Source organism: Quercus robur, chromosome 3, assembly GCF_932294415.1.
Source record: "Quercus robur chromosome 3, dhQueRobu3.1, whole genome shotgun sequence".
Lineage (NCBI taxonomy): Eukaryota > Viridiplantae > Streptophyta > Magnoliopsida > Fagales > Fagaceae > Quercus > Quercus robur.
Genome location: NC_065536.1, coordinates 67,688,256 through 67,713,254, shown reverse-complemented (window position 1 = coordinate 67,713,254; position 24,999 = coordinate 67,688,256). Strand labels below are relative to the sequence as shown.

At 34.2% G+C, this 24,999-nt stretch overlaps 2 protein-coding genes across 2 annotated transcripts; one reads left to right on the top strand and one right to left on the bottom strand.

Annotated features, from left to right (window-relative positions):
* Window positions 1-4,987: 4,987 nt before the first annotated feature.
* On the bottom strand, window positions 4,988-12,502 carry LOC126719054 (uncharacterized). The gene is made up of 10 exons (XM_050421600.1): window positions 12,075-12,502; window positions 10,393-10,627; window positions 10,138-10,224; window positions 9,865-10,034; window positions 9,134-9,273; window positions 8,290-8,464; window positions 7,581-8,184; window positions 6,602-6,714; window positions 6,142-6,385; window positions 4,988-5,365 (listed from the first exon to the last, which is right to left on the bottom strand). Exons 1-10 carry the CDS (start codon window positions 12,296-12,298, stop codon window positions 5,138-5,140), a joined length of 2,220 nt encoding a protein of 739 aa, XP_050277557.1. The 5' UTR covers window positions 12,299-12,502; the 3' UTR covers window positions 4,988-5,137.
* A 4,478-nt stretch (window positions 12,503-16,980) lies between these two features.
* Window positions 16,981-23,434, top strand: LOC126719053 (lipoyl synthase, chloroplastic-like). The gene is made up of 6 exons (XM_050421598.1): window positions 16,981-17,889; window positions 19,608-19,698; window positions 19,802-19,959; window positions 21,950-22,121; window positions 22,495-22,605; window positions 22,963-23,434. Exons 1-6 carry the CDS (start codon window positions 17,375-17,377, stop codon window positions 23,047-23,049), a joined length of 1,134 nt encoding a protein of 377 aa, XP_050277555.1. The 5' UTR covers window positions 16,981-17,374; the 3' UTR covers window positions 23,050-23,434.
* Window positions 23,435-24,999: the final 1,565 nt, after the last annotated feature.

The window sequence follows — 24,999 nt, the reverse complement described above, 5'->3', positions numbered from 1 at the left end:
TTGATGGTATGGTATCAACAATAATCAGGATTTACTTCTTCAATGATGTGTATATTTTGGTCTCTGAACAACCAATACAATGTGAGAGAGAAAAAGAAAATATAGTAGGTTAAATAGGCCAAGCCATGCACCTTTTCTTCGTGTATGAGCTATAGTACTCGACATTCAGGCATCCAACTCTAAGAAAACTTTTCTAAAATATAAAAAATAAAAACTAATTATGTTCCCAAATTAACCTCTAAGCCTTATCTTTCTCAAGAATGTCATATACAATAATTGCATATTTTTTCCCTCATATTTGGTAATAGAAAGAGTTTATATTTTGTACCAAGTCTTTAAATATTGCTTCTTCGTGACTAGTACGACCAAGGTTTTCAGACCCGAACCATTCATTGAACCATAAAAGGGAGAGGTTCAAGATTTTTGAAGTCGAACCGTGATGACATCATAATTAATTTAATAATTAATTAAAGCCTAAATATAGATATTAAATTTATAAAACTAGCAAAATTGACAATATATCTATATATGTGAGGGAAATTTAATGATTTTCAAGCATATATTTAATAATTAAATAAGAAAGTTAATAAAATAAAATAATAACCATGAAAACATTAAAATTTATGATTAATTTTTGAAGTAAAATTGAATATCTTTGAAGGATTTTAATTATAATTTTTTTTAATTCCTTGTAAGAGATGAATAATTTAATTAAGAAGAATAAAATTGTGTTAAGTTTTTTTTTTTTTTTAATTGCTAAGGGGTTGGACCGCACGGTTCTCACCGGTTCATGTGGTCCAACCCCGATTTTAGAGCTTCACAGAATTAACAAAAAATCCGGTTCTTTATGCTTAAAAAATCGGTTTTCATCTCGATCCCGATTTTCACAGTCCGACCTTCCGGTCCAGTCCGGTTCTGAAAACCTTGAGTACGACCAGTATTTTTCATACCATTGTCAAAACCAATATTTAGGAACCCTACATATTGTATTGGTTAAAATACCAAATGGTATAAATAATGATTAGCGTTTTTTCAATATTAATAATGCTATTAAATTTTCTAATATTTGGTTTTGAAAGGATATTATATAAGCCTGTTACATTTATAATGAGGAGTTATTGTTTTACAACAATAACAAAATTTAGTCTCAAATTTTGAGGCCGGCTATAAATTCTTAATAAATTAATTAGGCTCATTAGTTAGAGTTGGTCACATACACACAATATATATTGCATTGTATTGTATATAAAGTCATACTCTCTATTACTTTTTTAATTGACATAGTTTTTTTTTATTATTTCTACTAATGAGGAGTTATAATATAAATATATAACAGAACCTTATAATACATATATATACCAAATATTTTGTTCCAATACGCAAATGGGAATAGTTACCAAAACAAATTGAAAATTTTGCTAACACTTTTTTTTTAGAGAAATTTGCTAACACCATTGATAGAATGGTTCTTCTTCCTCTCTATCATCTTTGGAGTTTTAGAGCTTAGTAGAAGCAACACATGCCACCGACCACATTGGTAAAAGGAAAGTTGGTACCATTGGTAGAATTGAATGTATAGCATGGGCAACATCAAGATTTCCTTATATGGTAGAACAAACTGAATATTTTATGTGGATAACTCCAACACTTTATCCTCTCCATCACCGTACGTAATCCATTTCCTTACGTGAATATTGGTAACATAATGCAATTTTGGGTCTTCCAACATAGAACATGCTGACATTTGGTTTCCTCTGAATTTGGACATGCCGACACAGGTACAATTAAGTATGGTGCATGTCTAAAAATATAAGACTATCCAATAGCCGAGGGTCTTGTAGTTTATCTAGCATCTCCTAATATTTCCTATTTAGAGTTCAAATCTCCTCACCTCATTGTAACTATGGAATTAGAGAGAGAGAGAGAGAGAGAGAGAGAGAGAGAAATCAACTATCCAAAGGCCATGGGATTTAAGGCTACAAATGAACCAAGCCGACCATGAACAACTAAGGCTTGGCTCGATAAAAAACTCATTTATGTTTGTTTGTTTATAAATAAGCCAGGTTTGAGCCTTAGTTTTAGGCTCATTTAATAAACAAGCCATTCCCAAGCAAAAATATTTGTTCACAAACAAACTCATAAGCTATAAGGCTTGATACAAATCAATTCAAATATAGACTCATTTATAAGTTTATATGTGTTAGCTCAATATACTCATTACATATGTCTTAATAATGACATATGCTAACATAAGATTGCAATCCATTACCTTAATTTTTTCCTTCCCTCTAAACTGACCAAGAACCACTTTAAACTTATTTAGTTACATTTAAAAATAAATAAATTAATTAAGTGGGTCACATATGATCCTTCCCCATCAATCATCTAATGTAAAGTTATAAAACATGTTAGTATTTTCCCACTCATAATTGTTATAGACAAGTATTTTTCTAGTTCTTCACCATCTAATGTGAATATAAAATTTGTATATTGAACAATTGTTGAAGTTGTAAACAATAAATGATGAATGAATGAATTTAATTATGTAACTTTTAATTTGAATAATGGCTAATCATATGTAGGATTAGATGCATGATAAAATGAATATACTATTTTTTCTTCTTCTTTTTAATTTTAGAGATTTAAACATTTGATAATATAATTTTCTTAGATCTCAAGTTCAAAAAATTGACCTGAGCTCGAGTTTGAGTTTGATATTAAGCTTGAGTTTGGCTTGACTAATTAATCAAGCCAAGCCAAACTCAAGCTTTTTGACCTCCCCACGAGCTCAAGCTCAATCATTTTTTTTGGCTTGTCACGAGCTCGAGCCAAGCTTAAGCTTTTGACTTTTCCTAACAACCCAAACTTGAACATGCACTACTCGATAAAGCTCAGCTTGTTTACAGTCCTAATGAGATTATTTATGTTATGATGAGCATCTTTACTAGAAATTATAAACTATGCTCAGATAATGAAGAAGATGTTTTTTGATTATTTATCAAGGAGGCCACTTCTGTAGTGGGTTCATATGCTTGGCAAAGCATTTTGAAATGTAGGGATGTTCTCCTGCGAGGTGCTAGATGGCGGGTAGGGTGTGGAGATGCTATTAGCATTTGGAACGATATGCTTGGCTTCCAGTAATTGATTATCCTTATGTTCAATCCCTTATGGTTTTCAAGATGCTAAGGTAGTTGAGCTCATAAATCCAGAGAATAGATGTTGGGATCCCCATTTAGTCCGTGGCTTGTTTTCTCCTCAAGAAGCTGATCTGGTTCTTAGTATTCCTCTCAGCCGTACCATGACTGAAGACATTCTCTTTTAGCCTTTTGTCTCCTGGGGTGTTTACACTGTCAAATCTGGCTACAATTTTCTTGTAAAGGAAAATCTTGCATCTAGTCAGAATTTTAGTAAACCGAGCCCTCATGACAGCTTTTGGAAAAAAATTTGGTCAGCCGAAATCCCAAATAAGGTCAGGAATTTCTTATGGCGTGCTTGCCGAAATGCTATCCCTTTAAAGACAAATTTGGTTCGAAGAAATATTCTCTCTGATGACAACTGCGAGTTATGTCGCTCTTCCCCAGAATCAGTGCTGCATGTTTTGTGGAAGTGCTCCGGACTTACTAATATTTGGGAGACTAATCTACACTAGCTTTTCAGACAAACCAGAATTTTTTCTAGTTTTTTCGAACTGGTGCAGTTTGTGCTAGCAGAGGAGCTTAATCTAGAGCTCTTTGCCATGATCTGTTGGTCCATTTGGTTTAGGAGGGATAAGGTTCAGCTCAAGCATCCTACTTGCCTGCTTTCCCAACTTTTTTTCCAGGCATCTCAGGCTCTCCAGGATTTTCAGCGAACTCTCTCATCTCCTCCTGTCCGACTTTTAGCTCCAGCTCCATCACAAATCCGTTGGCTTCCTCCACCCGTTTCCTCTATCAAAGTAAACTTTGATGGGGCTCTATACCGGGATATCAATGCAGCAGGTTTAGGGGTGATTGTTCATGACCATCGAGGGCAGGTTATTGCATTTGTGTCTGAGAAAGTTCATATCCCACAATCTTCAGATGAGGTGGAAGCCTTGGCAGCTGTCAAAGCCATTTCCTTTGCTTTGGAGTTGGGTCTTCGTTCAGTCATTATTGAAGGGGACTCCGAGGTCATCATAAAAGCCTTGAAGAGTGGAGGTTTTCTTTGCTTCCTTTGGTCATTTGATTTCAGCGGCTAAACTTTCTCTGATTGCTTTCAGCTCTATCTCTTTCTCTCACACCCATAGATTAGCTAATTCTGCAACTCATAACTAAGCTAAACATGCGAGACATGTTAGTAGTTATTCTGTGTGGATGAAGAGTGCTCCTTCTCACTTAACTGATGTACTCTTGGCTGATTTTGATTAATTTTTCTTAATGTCAGTTTTTTTTATTCTCAAAATAAAATAAAAAAGTGAATATAATTCTCTCTCTCTCTCTCTCTCTCTCTCTCTCTGTGGGAGTGCAGCGAATGCTAGATGATATAACGTAGGTTATTCTGTTCTTGCCTAACTCGTTGGCTCTCTCTCTCTGTGGGAGTGCAGCGAATGCTAGATGATATAACGTAGGTTATTCTGTTCTTGCCTAACTCGTTGGCCAGTTTGGAGTTATGGCCTTTACAATTTCAAAGTGATACCAAATTATAAACAGAACTACTTTTATTCAGGTAATCAATCACATTTATTTTTGAACTGGTACACATTTATTTGAAATGATTAGGGGTAGCATGTTAAACAGAACTACTTTTATTCAGGTAATCAATCACATCTCACTAAAACTCATAAACCAATTTATACTAGCAATTGTTAGCAAATCTCTTGATTTTTAATCCTCAAATTCAAATTTAACATCATATTGCTAATTCAGATCGTCAGCCTTTGACGGAGTTGAAGGTACTCCCCAAAATGGTGAGGAAAGCGCAGCAATTATTGCATATAGGGGGGGGGGGGGGGGGGAGAGAGAGAGAGAGAGAGAGAGAAGAGAGAGTTTCCTATTCACATAGAAATTGGTACAGGAAGAATTCATCAAACGTGTATCCTAGTTATTTACATTACACAAGTACATCGTGGCAAGGACTGTCATTTGAAAGTGGCGTCGACTTTGCCATTCACAAGCAATTTTCATTTCCTTTTCTTCTTCTCATCAACTTTAATGAGCAGAACCGGAGCCGCTGGTATTCTAATCCACCATTCTTTAACCCGCCTTATCCACTTGTCACTGCTTTCTTTCCTGTATGGCATTTCCCTCGTGAAAGCCTCTAGAAATACTAGTAGAACCAAGTATCTCATAGGCACAAATGCAAATGCTGCAGCAATGAAAATCAGCAGTAGAGCAACCTTTTCCGTGGCCTGAAAACAGACAACAATATTTCATCATAAACTGGCAGCAGCTAAAAAATAAATTTTCTATTAAATTTATATTCAATCAATACAGCTGAAGTCTATTCATTTGTTTACATGACCTGTAAAAATACGAAAAATTTCATCTAAACTGCAAAATGTGTGATTAGGAGGCAAATCTAGAAAGGGGACACCAAAATTTTAGCGCTTTCCAACTAACTTTATTTTCAGCCTACGCCCATTACGTCAAGTAAAGAGAGCATATTATGCAGTTGGAATTAATTGTCTGGATAAATATTTAAGTGCAACATCAAGATCATGTTTCATACCGGTTAAACTTACAATGTCTCTTTCCAATGGATAATCAAGATTTGACTTTCTACCTAATGACAAGCCTGTAGTGTGACAAGCTTATGACTTGTAGAGCACTCTTAAAGTAGAAGTTTCTAGAGCAACTTCTAGTGTCAAAAGGCATGCGTGCTGTACAACATATGTTAGAAACTGCAAGTGATTCCAGTAACACTTATAACAAGAGAACTCTTGTATAATCATCACTTATGCACATGCCCAAGATGTATGTATGTATGTATGTATGTATGTATGTATGATTCAGTGAAGGAAGAAAAGCAGAATGAATGAATACAAAGTAGGTTAAATCAGGTGCAAAACCTTCCTCTTTATCCACAGGTAAATTCCATGCCCAATAAAAGCATTTGCTGAATGCTCAGTATTCAATTTCACTTTTTTTTCTGATAGGAAACAAAGCTTGGCCAGGGAATATATACCTGTGGAAGTATGGCAAATAAGAGAGCTCTTATCTTCAGGAGAATAATATTCCCTGCTTGAATTAATGCTTCAACTTGAGTGATGACATCTTGCAATGTCAGCAGCTGCTCTACAGCATTTCGTGCAGGGGGAGCTGTTACTCTAAAGGTTTCTAACGGCCTCCCTTTGTTAAAATGCCTGCACCAGAGCATGAGAATTGCAACGAACACAAAAAAGGCTGGCAATATATACCTGATCCAGCCCCTGCATTTGTATTTAACCATTTTGTCACATTGCTTTGTTTGTCAAAGGTATTGCTTAAGCTTTTAAATGTCAAACCAGGAAGCCAAGATAATAAATTTACACCATATTAGAAAATTGACAGCACTTTTGGTGCAATGACAGTGTGCTCAGCCCAAAAAAGAAAAGATATCAACAAGGAAAGTCAAGTATGCAAAGCTCCAGTCAAGGTCAAGTTACCTTATAATAATGTAGCTAATCATCACCAGAAAAACCATTGATTTATAAGGGTCTTCCCATGAGGCCAAAATTTGAAAGCGGCTAACTAGTTCTATAACGGGATACAGTAGTTCCTACAAACAGAAACAATCATCTGAATGATAAAAACAAAAAACAAAAACAAAAAAATGGAACTTCCATCATATAAGCGCTACAGACATAGTGACTCTAAAAGGAACCACAGCTATCAATGAAAATAGAACCCCATTGAGCATGCAATTTTTGCAAGCGTGTGTGGGTGTCCGCACCATAAAGTTTCTGCAAACTGCAATCCATTGGAACTTATATGATCAAAAGAAAGAAAGATAGAAACGAACAAACAAACATGCAATGCTTAGTGCCCATGCTGTGCATTTAGTAACTTAATTCACATAAACAGTACTTCCTCAACCTATTGCACAGGATTAGACAGTTCGGATTGCTTGATTCAATAAAATTGATCAAGGGCTTATTGCCTATGCAAGGTCTAATTGATCAATAAGGATCTGAGCCTGAACAAAGGCAAGGAAAAAGTTCCCTTGATTTTCTCCACTATGGAAAGCTAAGTAAACCCAATTTTTGAGATTACAAAATATACACCAGCTCTTCTGAATCTAAAGCACTAGAAATCTAGGAAGCATGGACATGGATACAAGTACGGATACGACACAGCGACATGAGCAATTTCTGAAAAATTAACATGAAATAGCCGGTACGATATTGCTATGACACAAGTACGACACGGGTACGGCACCCTAAATAAATTGTCCGTGCTTCCTAGCTGAAAATATGAGGAAGGAATAAAAAAAGCACAAAGAATGGTTATGTTTCTTAAGAAACATTTAACAATTGTAAGCTCTTTGTTCCCGCTATTTTTTCCATGCTTCATAATTTCTGAAAACAAAACAGAGATAAAAGTATTTTTGATGGGGAAAGCAAATTTGGTATAATCATAATTAACCTTCATTACTGCAACATTTGTATCAATTCCTTCCACCTTCACTTGGTCCACAGTTGCCTGAGCAGCTTCAGCCATCCCTGTGTCTGATAATGACTGTTTCACTGCCAATTCCAAGGGATTTGTCTCCCCAACACAGATGTCTCCAACAATTACTGCTTGTCCATCTAGATTTGCTTCTTTTCCTGATACAAATCCAAGTTGACTAAGTGCCAGAAGTGAAACTGGGGACAACGTTGGCTGCTGTTTTGTTGGGGATAGTGTCGACTGCCTTTTTGCATTTGCAATTCCAGCACCATCATTCAGAAGTGCCAAGCGACTTGACAAAGTTTCCAAAATCTTATCTCCCCCTGGAAGACTTTCAGCTAGGTTAAAAGCAAGTAAGGTTTTGTAATGGGATGATGAGAAGCGGAAAGCTTCTCTAACTGCACGATAACGGAATATGCCTAGAATAGCCTTTGCAAGTATTTCTGATTTCTGAATTTCTTTAAGTTTATTTTTTCTTATAAACCTGTGTGCATACAGGATCTCAAGACATATATCCAACCAATAGTCACGTCGAGAACTGCCTCTAAATTCAGGAAACTCCAAATAAACAGGCTCCTCTCTGTAACAGAATTATTAAAAGAACCAAAAAAAAAAAAAAAAAACTGATGTGAGAGTAAGGTCATGATTTATATAAATAAATAAGTTGTGCATTCAGGTAACATACATAGATGTCGACTTGTACATCACAGCTTTATCAAAAAGACGAGCACCCAGTGGTCCAGTCAATTCAGGTTTTATCACCTGCTTCATGTCTGTTGCCAGATCATATCTAACAGCTTTATCATATAAGCCAACTCCCGACTCAAAGTACAAAGCATAATTGGTCAGTGTCAATCGCCCTACACAGATAGAATTTCAATTGATAATGCTGTCCAGATAAAAGAATATAAAATGAAAAAATCATTGAAAGACATGATCAGTCTTCCAAATAAGTTCATGACTTGGATTGGTTAGCGACTACAAAGTTACAGAAAACATAATACAAGCTTTAAACTTACCAAAACAAATAAATATTTGAGATAATTGGACAAAGCCATCCTATTTTTTTATAGCTAAGAGCTGGCTTAAAGAAGACACAATGAACCATAAATATTTGGTGGACAACCTGGCCATATAATGTTATGACAACATCACCTAGTACTGAATGTATTGATATATTAGACACATGATTTCATTTCTGCTGATACACCTGCCATATAGGTGCCACATGGGCACTGCGAAGACGTCTCTGCTGCACACATACACATACACATACACCCACTAACATAAGCTAAGGATTGGGCTCTCCTCCACACATGCACATTCACAAGCAGGGAGTGCATCTCTCCTCTCTCCTCCTCAATCATTGACATCATCTGTTGGTCCCTTACGGTAGGCACACAAGAGCCCTCAATCATGCATGCAGGATCCAATCTAGCTCTAAGTCACATATTTTCAAATCAACAGTAGAAGGCTATGATGATTAAAACTCAAGAATTTGTTCCACTTTCAGGAATACAATGACTCACCAGGCCACGCAGAGATTCCAATGTGTTGCAAAACTGGTTGAGTAGGAACTGTACCATCAACATCAATGACAATCTCTCCTTCAGAAAGCTGAAGATTTACAATTGCAGGGGCCAATGCATTTTTTGCGGCCTTAATAATTCTGCGGGAGAATAATGATACATGTATAAACATTCAAGTAGCATACTGTTAAGTCAAAAATATTAAGAGAAACAAAAATACAGAATTATTTATTTATTTATTTCTCTTGAAAGAGTCTCCTTCAAATGAAACAAATCATCATGTGGATGATCCTTCAAATCCATTTATTTTTTGATCATTTGAACGTGGTATATATCTGTTTACATGCTATCAAATCATCTGACAGTTTATAATTTTTGTATCATTTATGAATTTCGCATCTTTTTTCCCCTTCTTTTGGGCAGAAAACAATTTTAACTTAAATTAAATAGAGTTTCCACATCTATCAAAGTTGCTGTAGTCTTCTCCTATTACTCACCATGTGGAATTATAGATAGAATCAACAATATACTAGAGTAATGTGGATTGAAAGAAAGAAAAAAATTATAAACCAGTAGTGATAAATAGAAAACTGTCACAGAGACGAGTGTGAGGAAATATATTAGCCAAATCACTCACTATATCTCCATACAAAGTGAGTTGGAGAACAGTTCCACAAACATACAGAACCTATAGTCACATGATTAATAACACTCAAGAAGAAGAATCATACTTGTCAAGGCTTCGAATGTACTTATCATATACAAGAAAATGAAGTCGATAGCCCGAAGAACTTGTCAGTGCATCAAAAAGATTGTGGACTGTTATTATATCAGCAACAGCAGAACAAACAGGAGCTATTCGTGCAAAAGCCTCTCGCCCAACAGTTTTCTTGTCATCAACCTAATGGAGAGTACAAAAGATAAATGTGGATACCCATGCACCTGATATTATTACAATACGCTACTTGTGGACAGAGCAATAAGGAGATTGATGATGAAAGAACCTGAACTGCCAAAGTCGTAGAACTTGAAGAAAATAGTGACCACCCATCCTCTTCCTCTATTTCCTGGTTACTACTTGAAGGACTTTCCTACAGTTGAATGGTATGAGTTTAAGCAATGTCTTCAAGCCCTTAAAAGTGGCAAAAGTTAACTTTAATCTTCAAATTTCTAAGATAAATTTTGAAAAAGGGGTCCTTTAATAAATAATTCAACACATCTTACAAAAATCAATGGAAAACAACTATAAGCTGTCTCACTTTATCTAGTGTTTCACTCTCAACACTGGGAGCTTCCCATGCAAGCATCATGTCGTACGTCAATTGACGAAAATCCTTGCCACTCAAAAAATTTGGACTTGTACTCAACTGATGAAGTGCTTGATATGAGCAGAATTCTAAAAAATTCCTTGCATAAGTCAGACGTTCCTTGACGCTCTCTGGTAGCTCTGTGTCAAATCGATGCTCTAGTTCTTCAGTGGTGACTTGAAGGATCCTGCAACAAAGTTAAATATGTTTTCAACACAACCAAATAATGATATTTTCAACACAACCAAAACTTTCTTTAAGGCATGTTAAGACATTTATAGAAAAGAGAAAAACTAAAACAAAATGCTTTCCATGTTTTCTGGAAAGAAACTTCGCAGAAAAGAGGGTACCTATGTAGTTTCATTTTATATCAATCAACACTTGAAGCTAACCAGAACGATATGGTTAACATATCAAACATATGAAGAAAACTGAATTCTGAACAGAACATCTCTAAAATCAGTGAATATATGTTGGATGTACAAAGCTCTAACTGGGAGAATAAATTGGTAGCCAAGAACACCCTTTATCTAGTTGGTTTTATAAATTTATAGCCTGAATTCAAGAACGAGTCAAGTTGAATCTGTGGCTTTTATAAATCTGAACTTGGTAGTAAAACAACATTTGCTAGATGAATCATATATCCTGGAAATTTGTACATAATGGGCATACTTGTACAGAACACCATCTGTAAGTCATCTACATCAGAGAATCACCACACCCAAAAGCTTAAAATGCTAGAAATTGGATTCTGAGGAGTAAAAAACAATGATCTCAACGACATTCAAAGCCTAATAAAGAGTAGGCTAACAATGTATATCAAGCACAAGTCAAAGAAAAAATCATTTGTTCCTCCGAAATTACACAAAGATTTCAACCCTGGTTCTTTGCTAATGTGTGTATACAACTCCACTGTGGTTATATAATTCAGGTTCATACGCACCATTTGAATACTTAATATTGAATGAATTCTTTCCTTTCTTTTTAATTTAATTACAAATCCAATGTTTGACCACACTCTATGTTTGCGAAATATGCACCATTTAATTACTTTATATTGAACAGATTCTTTCCCTTTTTTTTTTATATATCAATAGTTATTCCATGTATAAAAATGTTTACTTTTTTTTCAAAATTTTCAACTGTCAACGGTGGAACATTTTCAAAAACATTAATCCAACAAAAAAGTTACCAGGCTAAAATTATCATTTCTGTCCCTAAAGTTTGCATGAATATAGCTTTTCGACCCTAAACTTAAAAAAAAAAAAAAAAAAAAAACCATTTTTCGTCAAAACTTCTTACAATAGTTTAAAGAGGGATAAAAAATGAACTTTTTTAAAATTGAAAATTGATAAGCTTTAACATTTTCATTACTTTAGGGACGAAAAAATAAACTTTTTTAAAGTTTAGGTGCGAAAATAATATTTTAGGAAAGTTACTAAGTGGCAGTGCAATGTTAAAAAAACAAAACAGAAACTGTAACATCAACTTAGCTATGTATGGATTAGATATGACGAAAAGTTTAGGCAAAATGGAAATGTAAGAACCCTAATCCTAGATTGAATTGAAGAAATGCACAAACACGATCATATATATATGAATTGAAAGAGAGAGAGAGAGAGAGAGGTGGTTACGTGGAACAGCGAGAGACGACGGAGTTGGCGAGAGAAGAGAGGTGAGGAATGGGTTTAGGGGAAAGGGCAATGACATTGGCATTGGCATTGGATTTGGATTTGGATTTGTTGCGATTCAAAAGTGCAAGTGATTTCATTTTCATTTTGAACACTCCTGCCCCTGGAGCTGGAGGAACCTCCTCCTTCTTCTTCTCCTCCATCAATTTCTTCACTTCCTCCTCCATTTCTCTCTCTCTCTCTCTCTCTCTTATTCTTTTCTTTTCACTTTCAATTCAATCCATCCCCGCCAAAGCCAAATGCCTTTTTCTATCTCTGAGTGTTACGTGAAAGATGGGACATTCCTTTCTTTCTCTCCGAGAAACAGATGGGGCCGGGCCGGGTAGTCCAGAAGATTCAGCCCACCCTCGATTGAATTTTATGTAAGATGTAACCCACTCATTGTAATACAAGCCGGAGTAATGATTCATACGCAACAAATTTATCAACAGTGATAAGTTTTTACTGGTTTTTATTCTTACCATCTGGTAATGATTATTTCTTTTTTTTATTTACCATTAACAATCTGTCCTATCAACAGATATCAAATTATTTGTGTTTCTAGATTTTTTCATTAAACTTAATAAGTTAACAAATATAGTAAAATTTGAACTTAAATCCTTTATTTTAGAATAAGAAATTTTACCAATTAAGATAACGAAACTCAATTTTATTGGATCAAGTGTCTGATTTGCTACATGAGATGAGAATATGACACATTTTATTTGTTGGATCACTTATTATTTACAAAGGAGAACAAAGATCCATAAGTCTTTGCTCACATTTAAAGATCTCTGTCCAGATCAAGGAGTCCTTGTCACTGTGTCATACCAGTTAAACTGATTGGATCTGATCACTCATCAAAGGGTATCGGCCAATCAAACACCAGAGCATCAACAGTCAGCATTGGGTTAGTCATTTTTGAACCTGAATTCAACCAATGGACACCCCCTTATACTTTAGATTTTTTAATTAAATTCAACCACATAGCCTTGAAAACTATACTAACCAATAAACCGTAGGATTTTAATTGTAGTGGAAAAAGTTTCACAACTATTTAAGAGAGGTAAAGGATAATTGCATTATAAATTTACACTCAACGAAATAATAATACCAACAATTACATAACAAACATAAAAAGAAAACCTAAATTAAATTACATTACAGTAACAGAATTGTGTATTCTTTGAAGATTTGTATACATTGAATCTTCAAAATTGAGTACATTCATTGAAAAATTGTATACATTGAATGTATAGAATTGTGTGAAATTTTTGTACATTTTTTGAAAATTTGTATACATTGAATGCATAGAATTTAGTATATTCATTGAAAATTTGAGTATGTCTAATGTAAAAAATTATGTACATTTTTTGAGAAATTATGTATGTTAGATATTGTATGTTCCACAAGCTAAAGTACGTGTGAGTGCTGACACGACCTACACGTGGGCTAGCTGTAAGGAAAGGAAGGAGAACGTTAGCTAAGCGAGAGCATCTTTGGCTTGTGCCAACAGCGTGACCATCTTGGAGGAACCTCCTCCTTCTTCTTCTCCACCAATTTCTTCACTTCCTCCTCCATTTCTCTCTCTCTCTCTCTCTCTCTCTCTCTCTCTCTCTCTCTCTCTTATTCTTTTCTTTCACTTTCAATTCAATCCATCCCCACCAAATGCCTTTTTCTATCTCTGAGTGTTATGTGAAAGATGGGACATTCCTTTCTTTCTCTCCAAGAAACAGATGGAGCCGGGCCGGGTAGTCTAGAAGATTCAGCCCACCTTGGATTGAATTTTATGTAAGATGTAACCCACTCATTGTAATACAAGATGGAGTAATGCTTCATACATAACAAATTTAACAACATTTTAGTTGAGTTGATAAGTTTTTACTGATTTTTATTCTGACTATCTAGTAATGATTACTTTTTTTTTTTTACCTATCATTAACAATCTGTCATATTGGTAGATGTCAAATTATTTGTGTCTCTAAACTTTTTCATGAAACTAGCTGAGTTAACAAATATAGTAAAATTCAAACTTATGGATAAAATACTAATTTATTGTTTTAAGTTTAAGTAGGATTTGCACTTAAATCCTTTGTTTTAGAATAAAAAATTTTACCAATTAAGATAATGGAACTCAATTATATCGGATCAAGTGTCTGATTTGCCACATGAGATGAGAATATGACACATTTTACTTGTTCCGATCACTTATTATTTACAAAGGAGAACAAAGATCCATAAGTCTTTGCCCACATTTAAAGATCTCTGTCCAGATCAAGGGGGGGGTATATTTAGACCTCCATTCTCCCCCAATTATCATGACTCTACATATTTACTCCTTGTTGTCACCGTGTCATACCAATTAAACTAATTGGATCTGATCACTCATCAAAGGGTATCGGCCAATCAAACACCAGAGCATCAACAGTCAGCACTGGGTTAGTCATTTTTGAACCTGAACTCAACCAATGGACACCCCCTTATACTTTAGCTTTTTTAATTAAATTCAACCATACAGCCTTGAAAACTATATTAACCAATAAACCGTAGGATTAAATTGCAATGGAAAAGGTTTCACAACTATTAAAGAGAGGTAAAGGATCATTACAAATTTACACTCAACGAAATAATGATACCAACAATTACATAACAAACATAAAAAGAAAACCTAAATTAAATTACATTACAGTAACAGAATTGTGTATTTTTTGAAGATTTGTATACTTTGAATCTACAAAATTGAGTATATTCTTTGAAAAATTGTATACATTGAATGTATAGAATTGTGTAAATTTTTTGAAAAATTTTGTACGTTAGATATATAAAATTTTGTACATTTTTTGAAAATTTGTATACATTGAATGTATAGAATTCAGTATATTCATTGAAAATTTGAGTATGTCTAATGTAAAAAATTATGTACATTTTTTGAGAAATTATGTATGTTAGATATTATACATTACACGAGCCAAAGTATGTGTGAGTGCTGACACGGCCTACACATGGGCTAGCTATGAGGAAAGGAAGGAGAACATTAGCTAAGGGAAAGCATCTTTGACTTGTGCCAACATTGTGACCATCTTGGGGAAGGGTGAAAAATGCACCTGGCATGGAGACTCAGCACTAATGTAAAAGGGAGATAGCGACCCCCCTATGGTCAGATGCTATAGAACACCATTTATTGGTTAAGCTTGTGTTGGACCACTGCTGAGGACAAATGCATCCTTCCTGATGTCCATTTCCTTGTTTATAGCTTGCTCCCCATGTTGTAGTAAAGTCGCCCTCCATCCCACCACCCTAACATTGGCGTGCCATTTCTCTCCTCTAGTCATAATATAGTACAATAGTTGCATTAGGTTTTGAAATGGAGGAATCATGGCTTGACATTTGTCCTTATGTACCTATCAACATTCCTCATACTATAAGAGGAACATGTTGCTGAACAATTAGGGCAAAAACCTAGAAAGATAGAGAGAAAGAGGCAAAAGTTTGGGTAGGAAAGTGAGGTAAAAAGAGAGGCTTTCTCTGGGAAGAACATCACCATTGTAGGAATACCTTAACTTTCACATAATAGAGAGCTCTAAGAGTGTGGGACATATTTCATTTTGCTCACCTGTGGTTTTTCATCCATTCCAAAGGGTTTTCCACATACTTTCCATGCCTTCTTTACTTTCCTTGTATCGCTTTTACATTTCTCTAGATGTTAAAGTGTTGAAGTTGCCATTTTTATTGTCCTTGAGCTTTTTCACTTAAATGTACTGTTAGATCCATTTCTCATTTTTCTTTACAAGTTTGTTAGTCTAACTTGCACGTGCAGATATACAGAATTGTGTACATTTATTGAAAAATTTTATTTGTTGAATCTATAGAATAGTGTACATTATTTGGAAAATTGTATACATTAAATGTACATAATTGTTATAATAATTGAAAATTTGTGTACGCTAAATCTATAGAATTGTGTACAATGTACATTCTTTGAAAATTTTTGTACATTAAATGAACAGAATTGTGTACATTATTTGATCAAGAGAAATGATATGTCCACAACATTTTTACAACAAATATTAAGTGGCAGGTTGTTACTGGTTGTTATTGTTGGGGCAAAAAAGTAATCTTAGTGTTAGTTTTAAATTTGAATCAATAACAATTAACCACATGTAATTTATTATAAAAATGTTGTAAATGTAGCATCTCTCTTTGATTAATTGTGTAAGTTGAATGTACAAAATTCTAAATATTCTTAAAAAAATTGTGCACATTAGATATTTAGAATTATGTACAATGTTTGAAAAATCATGTACGATAAATATATAGAATTGTATACATTTTTTTAAAAAATTGTAAACATTAGATATATAGAAGAGTCATGCTAACGAGTTCCTTTAAAGCATTGATTAACAATTTATTTTAGAAAAGTTTTGACACCACTTTTATGGAAAATGAAAAAAATTATCAAAAAATTAATTTTTTATTATTATTTTTTATTTTATAAAAACTTTCTTTAAATGAATTATTAACCAATGTCTTAGAAATATTCGTTAGCATTTCCGTATATAGAATAGTGTACATTATTCGGAAAAATGAGTACGTGTGTAAAATTGTTGAAAATTTGTGTACATTTAGGGTTTTGATTTTGTATATTAAATATAATTTGTGAAGAAAAATGTTCATACATATAAAAAAAAATGTGTAATTTGTATTTACAAAATTATCTATATACTTTAAAAAATTGTGTACATTAAGAAAAGATAATTGCACATAAATTGAACTTACAGAGATCCAAAACAAAGCCAAAAAAGGAACAATTAGCAAAAAATAAAAAGAAACAATTCAAGGATCTGGCAAGGAGATATCGATCCTGCGTAACAATGAGCCAAGGAATGAGAAGAGCAAGATTTGTCGCTTTTGGGGCTGACTTTGATGACCGATGCCTACATTCATTAATCTCGTTTTGGACATAAGGTTTTTCTACTTCCTTAAAAAGGCTGTTTTCATTTTTGTGTAGTGTTTTGGTTTGCCTAAATAAAAAACAAACAAAGTGTTTTGGTTTGGAGTAGAAAATACAGTTGAAACTACCGAACCCACCAACAAAAACAGGCACACGGAGAAACCAAAGCCCCCCCAACTGCCACTTCTCTCCTTTCTCATATTAACACCAAATTTGGAATTATTTTTTACACACACAAAACACAAACACTCTCTCTTTCTCTCGTGAAATCCCAGATTCGTCATCGTAATCAAATCACACACACACAAAAACAATGATTCAACAATCATTTTATAAAACTTCTCCAATCCCAAAAACCCCATTTCCAAAACCCCCACATTCCAAATATACCAGAACCAGAATTCATTGTGAGTCCCTGAATTCTCCATCATCATCAACAACAACAACAGCAGCAGCAAAAACACAATCTTTATCGAACCCAACAAATGGGCCATACCCAGGAGGAATGGGGCCCCACACAGGGAGAGACCCAAATGTGAAAAAGCCAGAGTGGTTGAGACAGAGAGCCCCTCAGGGTGAGAGGTTCAATGAGGTCAAGGACTCACTCTCACGCTTGAAGCTCAACACGGTTTGTGAGGAAGCTCAGTGTCCTAACATTGGAGAGTGTTGGAATGGTGGTGGAGATGGTATTGCAACTGCAACTATTATGGTCCTTGGGGATACTTGTACTCGTGGATGTAGATTTTGTGCTGTCAAAACTAGTAGAAACCCTGCTCCTCCTGATCCTTTGGAGCCACAGCATACTGCTGAGGCTATTGCAAGTTGGGGGTATGTCGTAAAAACTTCGCCTTCTGTTAGAATAGTGGTTAAATGATTCAGTGCCCATTTTGCATTGCAATATAGAGTTTTAACTGAAAAGTTGTTTAGCGTTTTAAGTGTTTGACAAATTACAATGGATAGTGTTTTACAGCTTTGAATTTATAAAGCATGAACACTGAATAGCTCCAAAAGTTTGGCAATTTCTGTTAAGAGATTTTTAAGGTACTTGAAGCACTTTACACACCCTGAATTTACAGTTTTATTATAAGGTTAAATGTTTAGTAAAAATATTAGAGCAAGGGAGTCTGGTCCCTACCTCCCTGTTTTCACATTGCCTCCAATTTAAAAAGTTAAAAATCTTTATGTGTTGGGCCTTACTTATTAACAGGAAGTATGGGTACACACGAGGGGATTGGGGAGTGCTAGAATTATAATTAGATGATTGGATTTATCATTATCTAATGGTTTAAGGTTTTGGGATAAGTGGTAATTTATCACTTTTTAAGTGGAGTCATAAAACCATTAACTGCATGTGTAACTTGTAGAAAATAGAAAAGAAAAACCAAATATTAGAAAAGCATGCATAATCACCTTGGATTTGTGGATGTGATCCCATGAATTATCGACAATTGTATTTCTTTTTCCTTTCGAAAGACATGCATTACCATTCATAATTGATTTTTAATACTACTTAGCCTGTGCGCTTAGAACACTTGTTAGCCGGACCCTTTATTTGATTTAATGTGCTGTACTTAGATGGACCATAAAATCTATACTATTACTAGCATTGAGTTGTTGTTGGTTGTTTGATTAAGAAATGGAATATGTTTCTTAATTACTAATGACCATTTCTATGACAGTGAGCGAGTAACACTTGTTGAGCACATTCTTATCTATGATTTATAGTGAGATACAGTGAGCAAGACTCATTTAGGGAGTTGCTTGCAAAGTGGCATGGGGCTATCTAAGTCTTCTTCAAAGTTAAAAATACTTGGCGTTTTCATCATTTGTTATGATATTAATAGCTACACTATAAACACAATGTTGCAAGCTGCAATTTAGGAAGATTTACTATATATTTTCTTTTTTCAAACCTCAAAATGTATTTTAAGGTTCCTGAATATGGTTTTTCCTAAATGACATCTTATAAGTGGGTGCTCTTTTTTTATTTATTTTTTTTAATTTTAAATTTTTTTTAATGTGTTTTGATGTCCTTGAATATATTGTATGTGATATTTTAGAGCTTGGAACAATGAGGATTTGGCATTCATATTTGCTAGACTATTGTAACTTCGTTCTTGTACATTTATAGCTCCTTAATCAAGGGCTATGATGGTCCTCTTATTCATCTTGAGGAAGTGTAAAATTAAGAATTCTGTCAGCATTCAACATCTGATATGTTTGGAGAGCTTATTTATCTTAATTTTTGCAGCCCATTATACATATTCAGAACAAGGATTTAATAATGATGATGCTTGCCACTTTTATTTTGCTCTATAAGACTTTGGAATTGGTAGCTTAATATTTGCAAAATATTGGAACTTACAATAACCTTGAACGTTTATGAGACTTTGTTGAGTTAATGTCTTTGCAGGTGCACTGGTTAATTATGATGCATACTTAGGCTGTATACATATCATGTGCATCTTTTCGATATATGCTTATCTATCATAGAAGTTTAAAAATGCTACTTTCATAATTTGAAATTCTGTGTTTAATATTGACAGTGTGGACTATATTGTTCTAACAAGTGTAGATCGTGATGATCTACCTGATGGTGGAAGTGGGCATTTTGCTCAAACCGTCAAAGCTATGAAGGTGATGATCTCAATGTGCTCTCCAATTTTTGGTTTTGTTATACAAATTACCACAAAAGGGGTTGGAATGAGAATAGATTGGATACTATATGACTCTTTTGCAGCAACTCAAGCCTGAGATCATGGTTGAGTGTTTAACTTCTGATTTTCGGGGGGACTTGAAGGCTGTAGACGCTCTGGTACACTCAGGATTGGATGTGTTTGCCCACAACATTGAGACTGTGAAACGGCTCCAGAGAATTGTCAGAGATCCTAGGGCTGGGTGAGTTGCGGTACTTGTCATCTTTCTGCTTAAGTTTGCTGTATGGTTATTCATTATCTGTTACTCATTTGTAGGTAGAAGTTATTATAAAAGCATATTTCACTATTATTATTGGCCATGAATAGGTGTAGTAGGAGTTAGATATAACATGGGATCAAGATTTGTCAAAATTTTGTCCTCAATTGTTATCAACTTTCAAGTGGCTGTCCAAGTATTGACTCCAGATAATTCACTCTTCAAGTGATCCACCTCTTGCTATGTTTGGATTCTTTCTGTCCTGATCTTTTAGGTTTATAGCTGCAAACATTAAATTTTAAAAGAATGCCTTTTGATATTCTGCAAAGAAATACAAATATCAACCAACACATGATGCTCAGATTCAGTAGTTCATTTAGAAGACAATACCTAATTAGAGGTGAGATAAGTTTATATCTCAGTTTCCAGTTTTGGTAGTAAACAAGCTCAGAGTTTGTGTACAGGGGAGGGGACTCTGGACCTTTTGATTGTAAGTTTTTGGCCTCCTCTCTTTTGCAAAAGAATTCATACATATATATTAGAGTTTGGATGAAAATCAGTTAGTTACAACATTGTAATTGCATGGGCAGCTTATGCGAATTGTGAACCACAAAAGCACAAGTAGAATACTAGAGTATGATTTCTCTCTCTCTTTTGGTTTTTTTCAGATGAAGGATTCATTTTAATTACTTTTCAAATAAAGAAAATGATTTTGTAAATGAAGCAGATTCTTAAAAAAGAAGAATCTGCCACATGTAGAAAGTTTATACTTTGTACCTGGTGATAGCACTGATTCCAATAGGAACTGGAGCTTTCATGGATGTCAAGAACAAAGAGTTGCACTACCTTCTTCTCTATTTTAACTATTTGGTAACACAAAAACTTCCCACTTTAGTGAGTACTCTTCATGTGTTTAGTCATGCATGAAGCTAGCCTAGCCATTGAACTATCTCTGGTACAATAAGCTAAAAATACATTTTTCACCTGCTATTTTTCTCCAACTACTTTCACCCATTTTCCACATTCCTATGAGCTTAGAACGTGTGGCCAAAAGCCGTGTGGCCACATTCAATCTTATCATGAGCTGTTTACATGTCAACAATTAAGTAGACTGAACCATATTTCAAGTAGCTGTCAGTCAAATTATCCCAATACTCTCACATTTGATTACCATAATTAAGCACTTGAGGTATGATAATTGAATAGTACCTCTTTAAGGTTGATCAAAATGGGAGCATACTGACTATAAGTTCAATAGTGCTGCCCAGCTCCCCTCCCAATGCCTTTTCAAGTAGGATTGAGCTTCTTCCTTTCTTGAACTCTTTCCTTTTGGATTGGGAAGCAGAAATTGTGCTGGGGAGACTTTAAATAATATCAGTTAGGGTTAATTGAGTCTATCAACGTGTCCCTTCTGTTATGCTCCATCAATGTTTCCCTTTTTTGGTTATTTTCCTGACCTTTGCCAAATTAGATATTTCAGTTGCCACCGTATTCCCTCCAAAAAGAAGTTTTGAATTAATAACTATAAGAATCTAGGGTGATGACCCAAGAAATTTTATAGAGATAAGAAACTTTGGAATGCTTTGACAACTGTAAGACAGTCTGGCAAGCCTGTTCTGTTTAACTTAATATCTCAGTTTTTGCCTTGTGCTTGTTTATTTGTATATGTCTATGTCGGTGTCTGTTTTATTAAGAAATTATAGATGCACTTTTAATGAGTTACACCCTAAACTGATAATTGATGAGCTAGAACAGATAATTATAATAAATTTTTTTTTTTTTTTTGAGAAATGAGATAATTATAATAACTTGGATGTGCATTGTCAGGCAGACCTAGTCTGTTGATTCCAGAATTTATAGTTAACCCATATATAGCTTTTTTTTTCATAGATTGTCTTTCCCCATTCTGAGTATATGATTGCTGATTCTATTTATAACTCTTGCATTTTTTTTTCTTTTCCCTTTTTAAATGCAGGTATGAACAAAGCTTGTCAGTTTTAAGACATGCAAAAATCAGCAAGGAGGGCATGATAACAAAATCTTCTATAATGTTGGGCCTTGGAGAATCTGATGATGAGTTGAAAGAAGCTATGGCTGATTTAAGGGCTATTGATGTTGATATTTTGACTCTTGGACAGTATTTACAGGTTAGTTGATATACAGTAGTTCATTCTTTCTTGCTTGGGAGATTAATGCATGAGTCATGACAGTGAAATTTGAAACTTAGGGTCCATAAAAAATGGAATCTTAATAACTTGACTCCTGCCCAAGTTTGGGCCTGTAATATTTTCAGAGCGTAATCTTATTTAATGCTTAAAGATGGCTGTGATCTACTTAACAACAAAAAAAAAAGAAGATGGCTGTGATCTGGCACTAGTTAGCTTTTGGTAATTCTGATGTTTCAGAAAGTAGGAATTGTCTACAGGTTGCCTGAGGTTATATTAAACCTAGTGGCTAGTAGCTCTATTTTTCTCATTCTTGATAGGCTTATTAACTTGAAAGTGGTTACAATTCTTGCAGCCAACTCCACTACACCTCACTGTCAAAGAATATGTAACCCCTGAAAAGTTTGCTTTCTGGAAGGAATACGGGGAGTCCATTGGATTTCGTTATGTAGCCAGTGGACCACTGGTAAGTTAGCTGTTGCAGTTTGAACTATATGATGATAAAGTCCTTCTCTTTTATTCTCATATAAATGTTTTTTTTTTTTCTTTTTAAATAAAAAATACAAATCAGCCAGCAAAATGGACTAGCAGGATTACTTTCCCTTTCCAAATGTATCTTGGTTTAAATAATTATCTGACTAGTACATATGAGCATGGACTAGATGCATTAGGGAAAGAATAAAATATAAAAAGAAAATTCTCTCCAATGAGTCCAAACTAATTTCTGGAATGACAAGAGCTACTAATTTGCCCAAGCTTTTCAGACTTTGGATTTTAAAAAATAGATCCTTACCAGAGTTTCCTACTTGTAATCATTTTACAGGTCCGATCCTCATATAGAGCTGGTGAGCTTTTTGTCAAGACAATGGTTAGAGATAAGGCTACCAGCACTGCTGGCACATCCTATTGATTTTTGGCTATTGTAGACTTTCCAGTGGATGGCTCATGGCTGACAAGTTGACCACAAATTGGTAAATGAGAGCAGTATGTATTGGGGCAAATGACTAATGGTGGTCCTAATTTATTATAGAGTATAAATTTTCTGGATCTAGTAAAAAATATCTTCATTTCTTTGAGGATTTTATTTTTTTATTTATAATTCTATAGTTACAACTTACAACAAAGGGAGGGGGAATTCCATTCTTGATTTTGCACGTAACAGAGAGTGGACAATACCTTTGAGCTATAAGGCTCTTTACAGGTTTCTATGGATTGGCACCTTCTTCTTGTTGTACAAATGTACTATTATTGGTTTGGTTCGAATTTTTGGGGTCTAAAATATTTGATTCTCACAATTGGGATTTGCCACAGCTACTTTTATTTATACCCTTGATTCTGATATGTTCCGGAAGTTGAATGAAAATCTTACAGATCCAAAAGGATATTTGACTTTGTTTAGATTACTCCCAAGCCATTTTTGTGGTTTCATATGGTTTAGAGGCCTTGCAATTTACTTGTCATTTTGAATTCCACTTCGAATTTGAAAATTTTCAACCAGCCACAGAACACTAGAACAGTAAAGCTTGAAGATGTGTTTAAAACACATAATTTTCAAGTGGGAAGAAAGTTTCTTGAACTCATTGTGATGATTCAAATGTATTTTTAATCACATTATCTATGAATAATTACATTACTTATTTAAATTACTTAATGAGTCATGATTAATACATGAATGGTCATCTAATTTAATGGTTGAAAGGTATTCCTTCAAGCTAGATTCCAGGAAAACTTCTTCCATTCTAGAACTGTTATGTATGTTTAGAAAGTAGAGATTGGATCGTAATAATACTTTGGATTAATTGGATAACCTATCCTAATAATGATTTTTGTAGAAAAGGTTTGGACATTCCTTAACCTTGTTAGGTTTAGGTTGAAATCTTGCATTCGACTTTTATTATGGTCAATTATTTTGTTTTAGTTTAAAGGTATAATACCCAATGAATCTGTATTGTACGTGGATTGAATGTACCATGTGGAATTAACCTAATATAAGCTATAATAAAAAATAAAAATCATTTTTTGCTTACAACGAGTGGGGAAGGGGATTTGAATCCAAAATTTCCACATAAAGAGAATTGAAATATGTCACCAGACTACGAATTTTTTATGATACAAAAAGTCATAATTATAACTTGATTGAACATTTTTTTCTATAATGTATAAGTCAAGCACTTTTCTTAGTAATCTCGCATAAATGAGGGACAATGTGGTTTTAGGCCTACATAGATTTTCCCTCAAAGCATAGAAGTAGCTAGTGTTTTAATTTTTTAATTCTTTATTTTCTTTTCCCTAATTCGTTTAGGTTGCGATTGGAAACTTGAATTTGTATTTTAAATTAATAAATTTGAAATGCTTTGATTTCAAATCCATTGATTTTAGGAGTTATTTCAAATCCAAACATTTTAAAAGTTTTAAATATTTGATGGATTTATCAAATTCAAATCCTTGACTTTTTTAAACTTCCCAAACAAGATAGTTGGATTTTAATCACCCAAATCCCAATTCAAATACCCAAATTATGTAATCCAAACACACCATTGGAGTTCCTATAATTTATTCATCCATTGATTATCTTCAAATTGACAAGAAGTAAATGTAAGTTAGGCTTAAGTTTTGGAGAGCTTATTTAATTTACTTAAAAATAAGCTAAAAAAAGGGCTTTAAAAAATAAAAAATAAAAAATAAAAAACCTAACCTGAAGACACATACATGTGTTTGTTGAAACAAAAAACCTAACCACCGCACACCCTTGTGTGAGGGACAAGAGCCGAGGTTCAAGTCTCCAGGAGGGAGTTTCACACACATACACATTTAGATTAAGTTAGAGTAGAAATTTTATCTTGTATTTAAAAAAGAAAAA

Bases quoted from the DNA above. Each gene is read 5' to 3' on its own strand.
- LOC126719053 (XM_050421598.1), top strand. From the start codon at position 17,375: ATGATTCAACAATCATTTTATAAAACTTCTCCAATCCCAAAAACCCCA. The intron at 19,699-19,801 runs GTGATGATCTCA...ACTCTTTTGCAG, and splicing joins AAACCGTCAAAGCTATGAAG to CAACTCAAGCCTGAGATCAT. The intron at 19,960-21,949 runs GTGAGTTGCGGT...TTTTAAATGCAG, and splicing joins GTCAGAGATCCTAGGGCTGG to GTATGAACAAAGCTTGTCAG.
- LOC126719054 (XM_050421600.1), bottom strand. From the start codon at position 12,298: ATGGAGGAGGAAGTGAAGAAATTGATGGAGGAGAAGAAGAAGGAGGAG. The intron at 8,465-9,133 runs GTGAGTCATTGT...CTATCTGTGTAG, and splicing joins TGGAATCTCTGCGTGGCCTG to GGCGATTGACACTGACCAAT. The intron at 6,715-7,580 runs GTTAATTATGAT...TTCTGTTTGTAG, and splicing joins CAAATGTTGCAGTAATGAAG to GAACTACTGTATCCCGTTAT.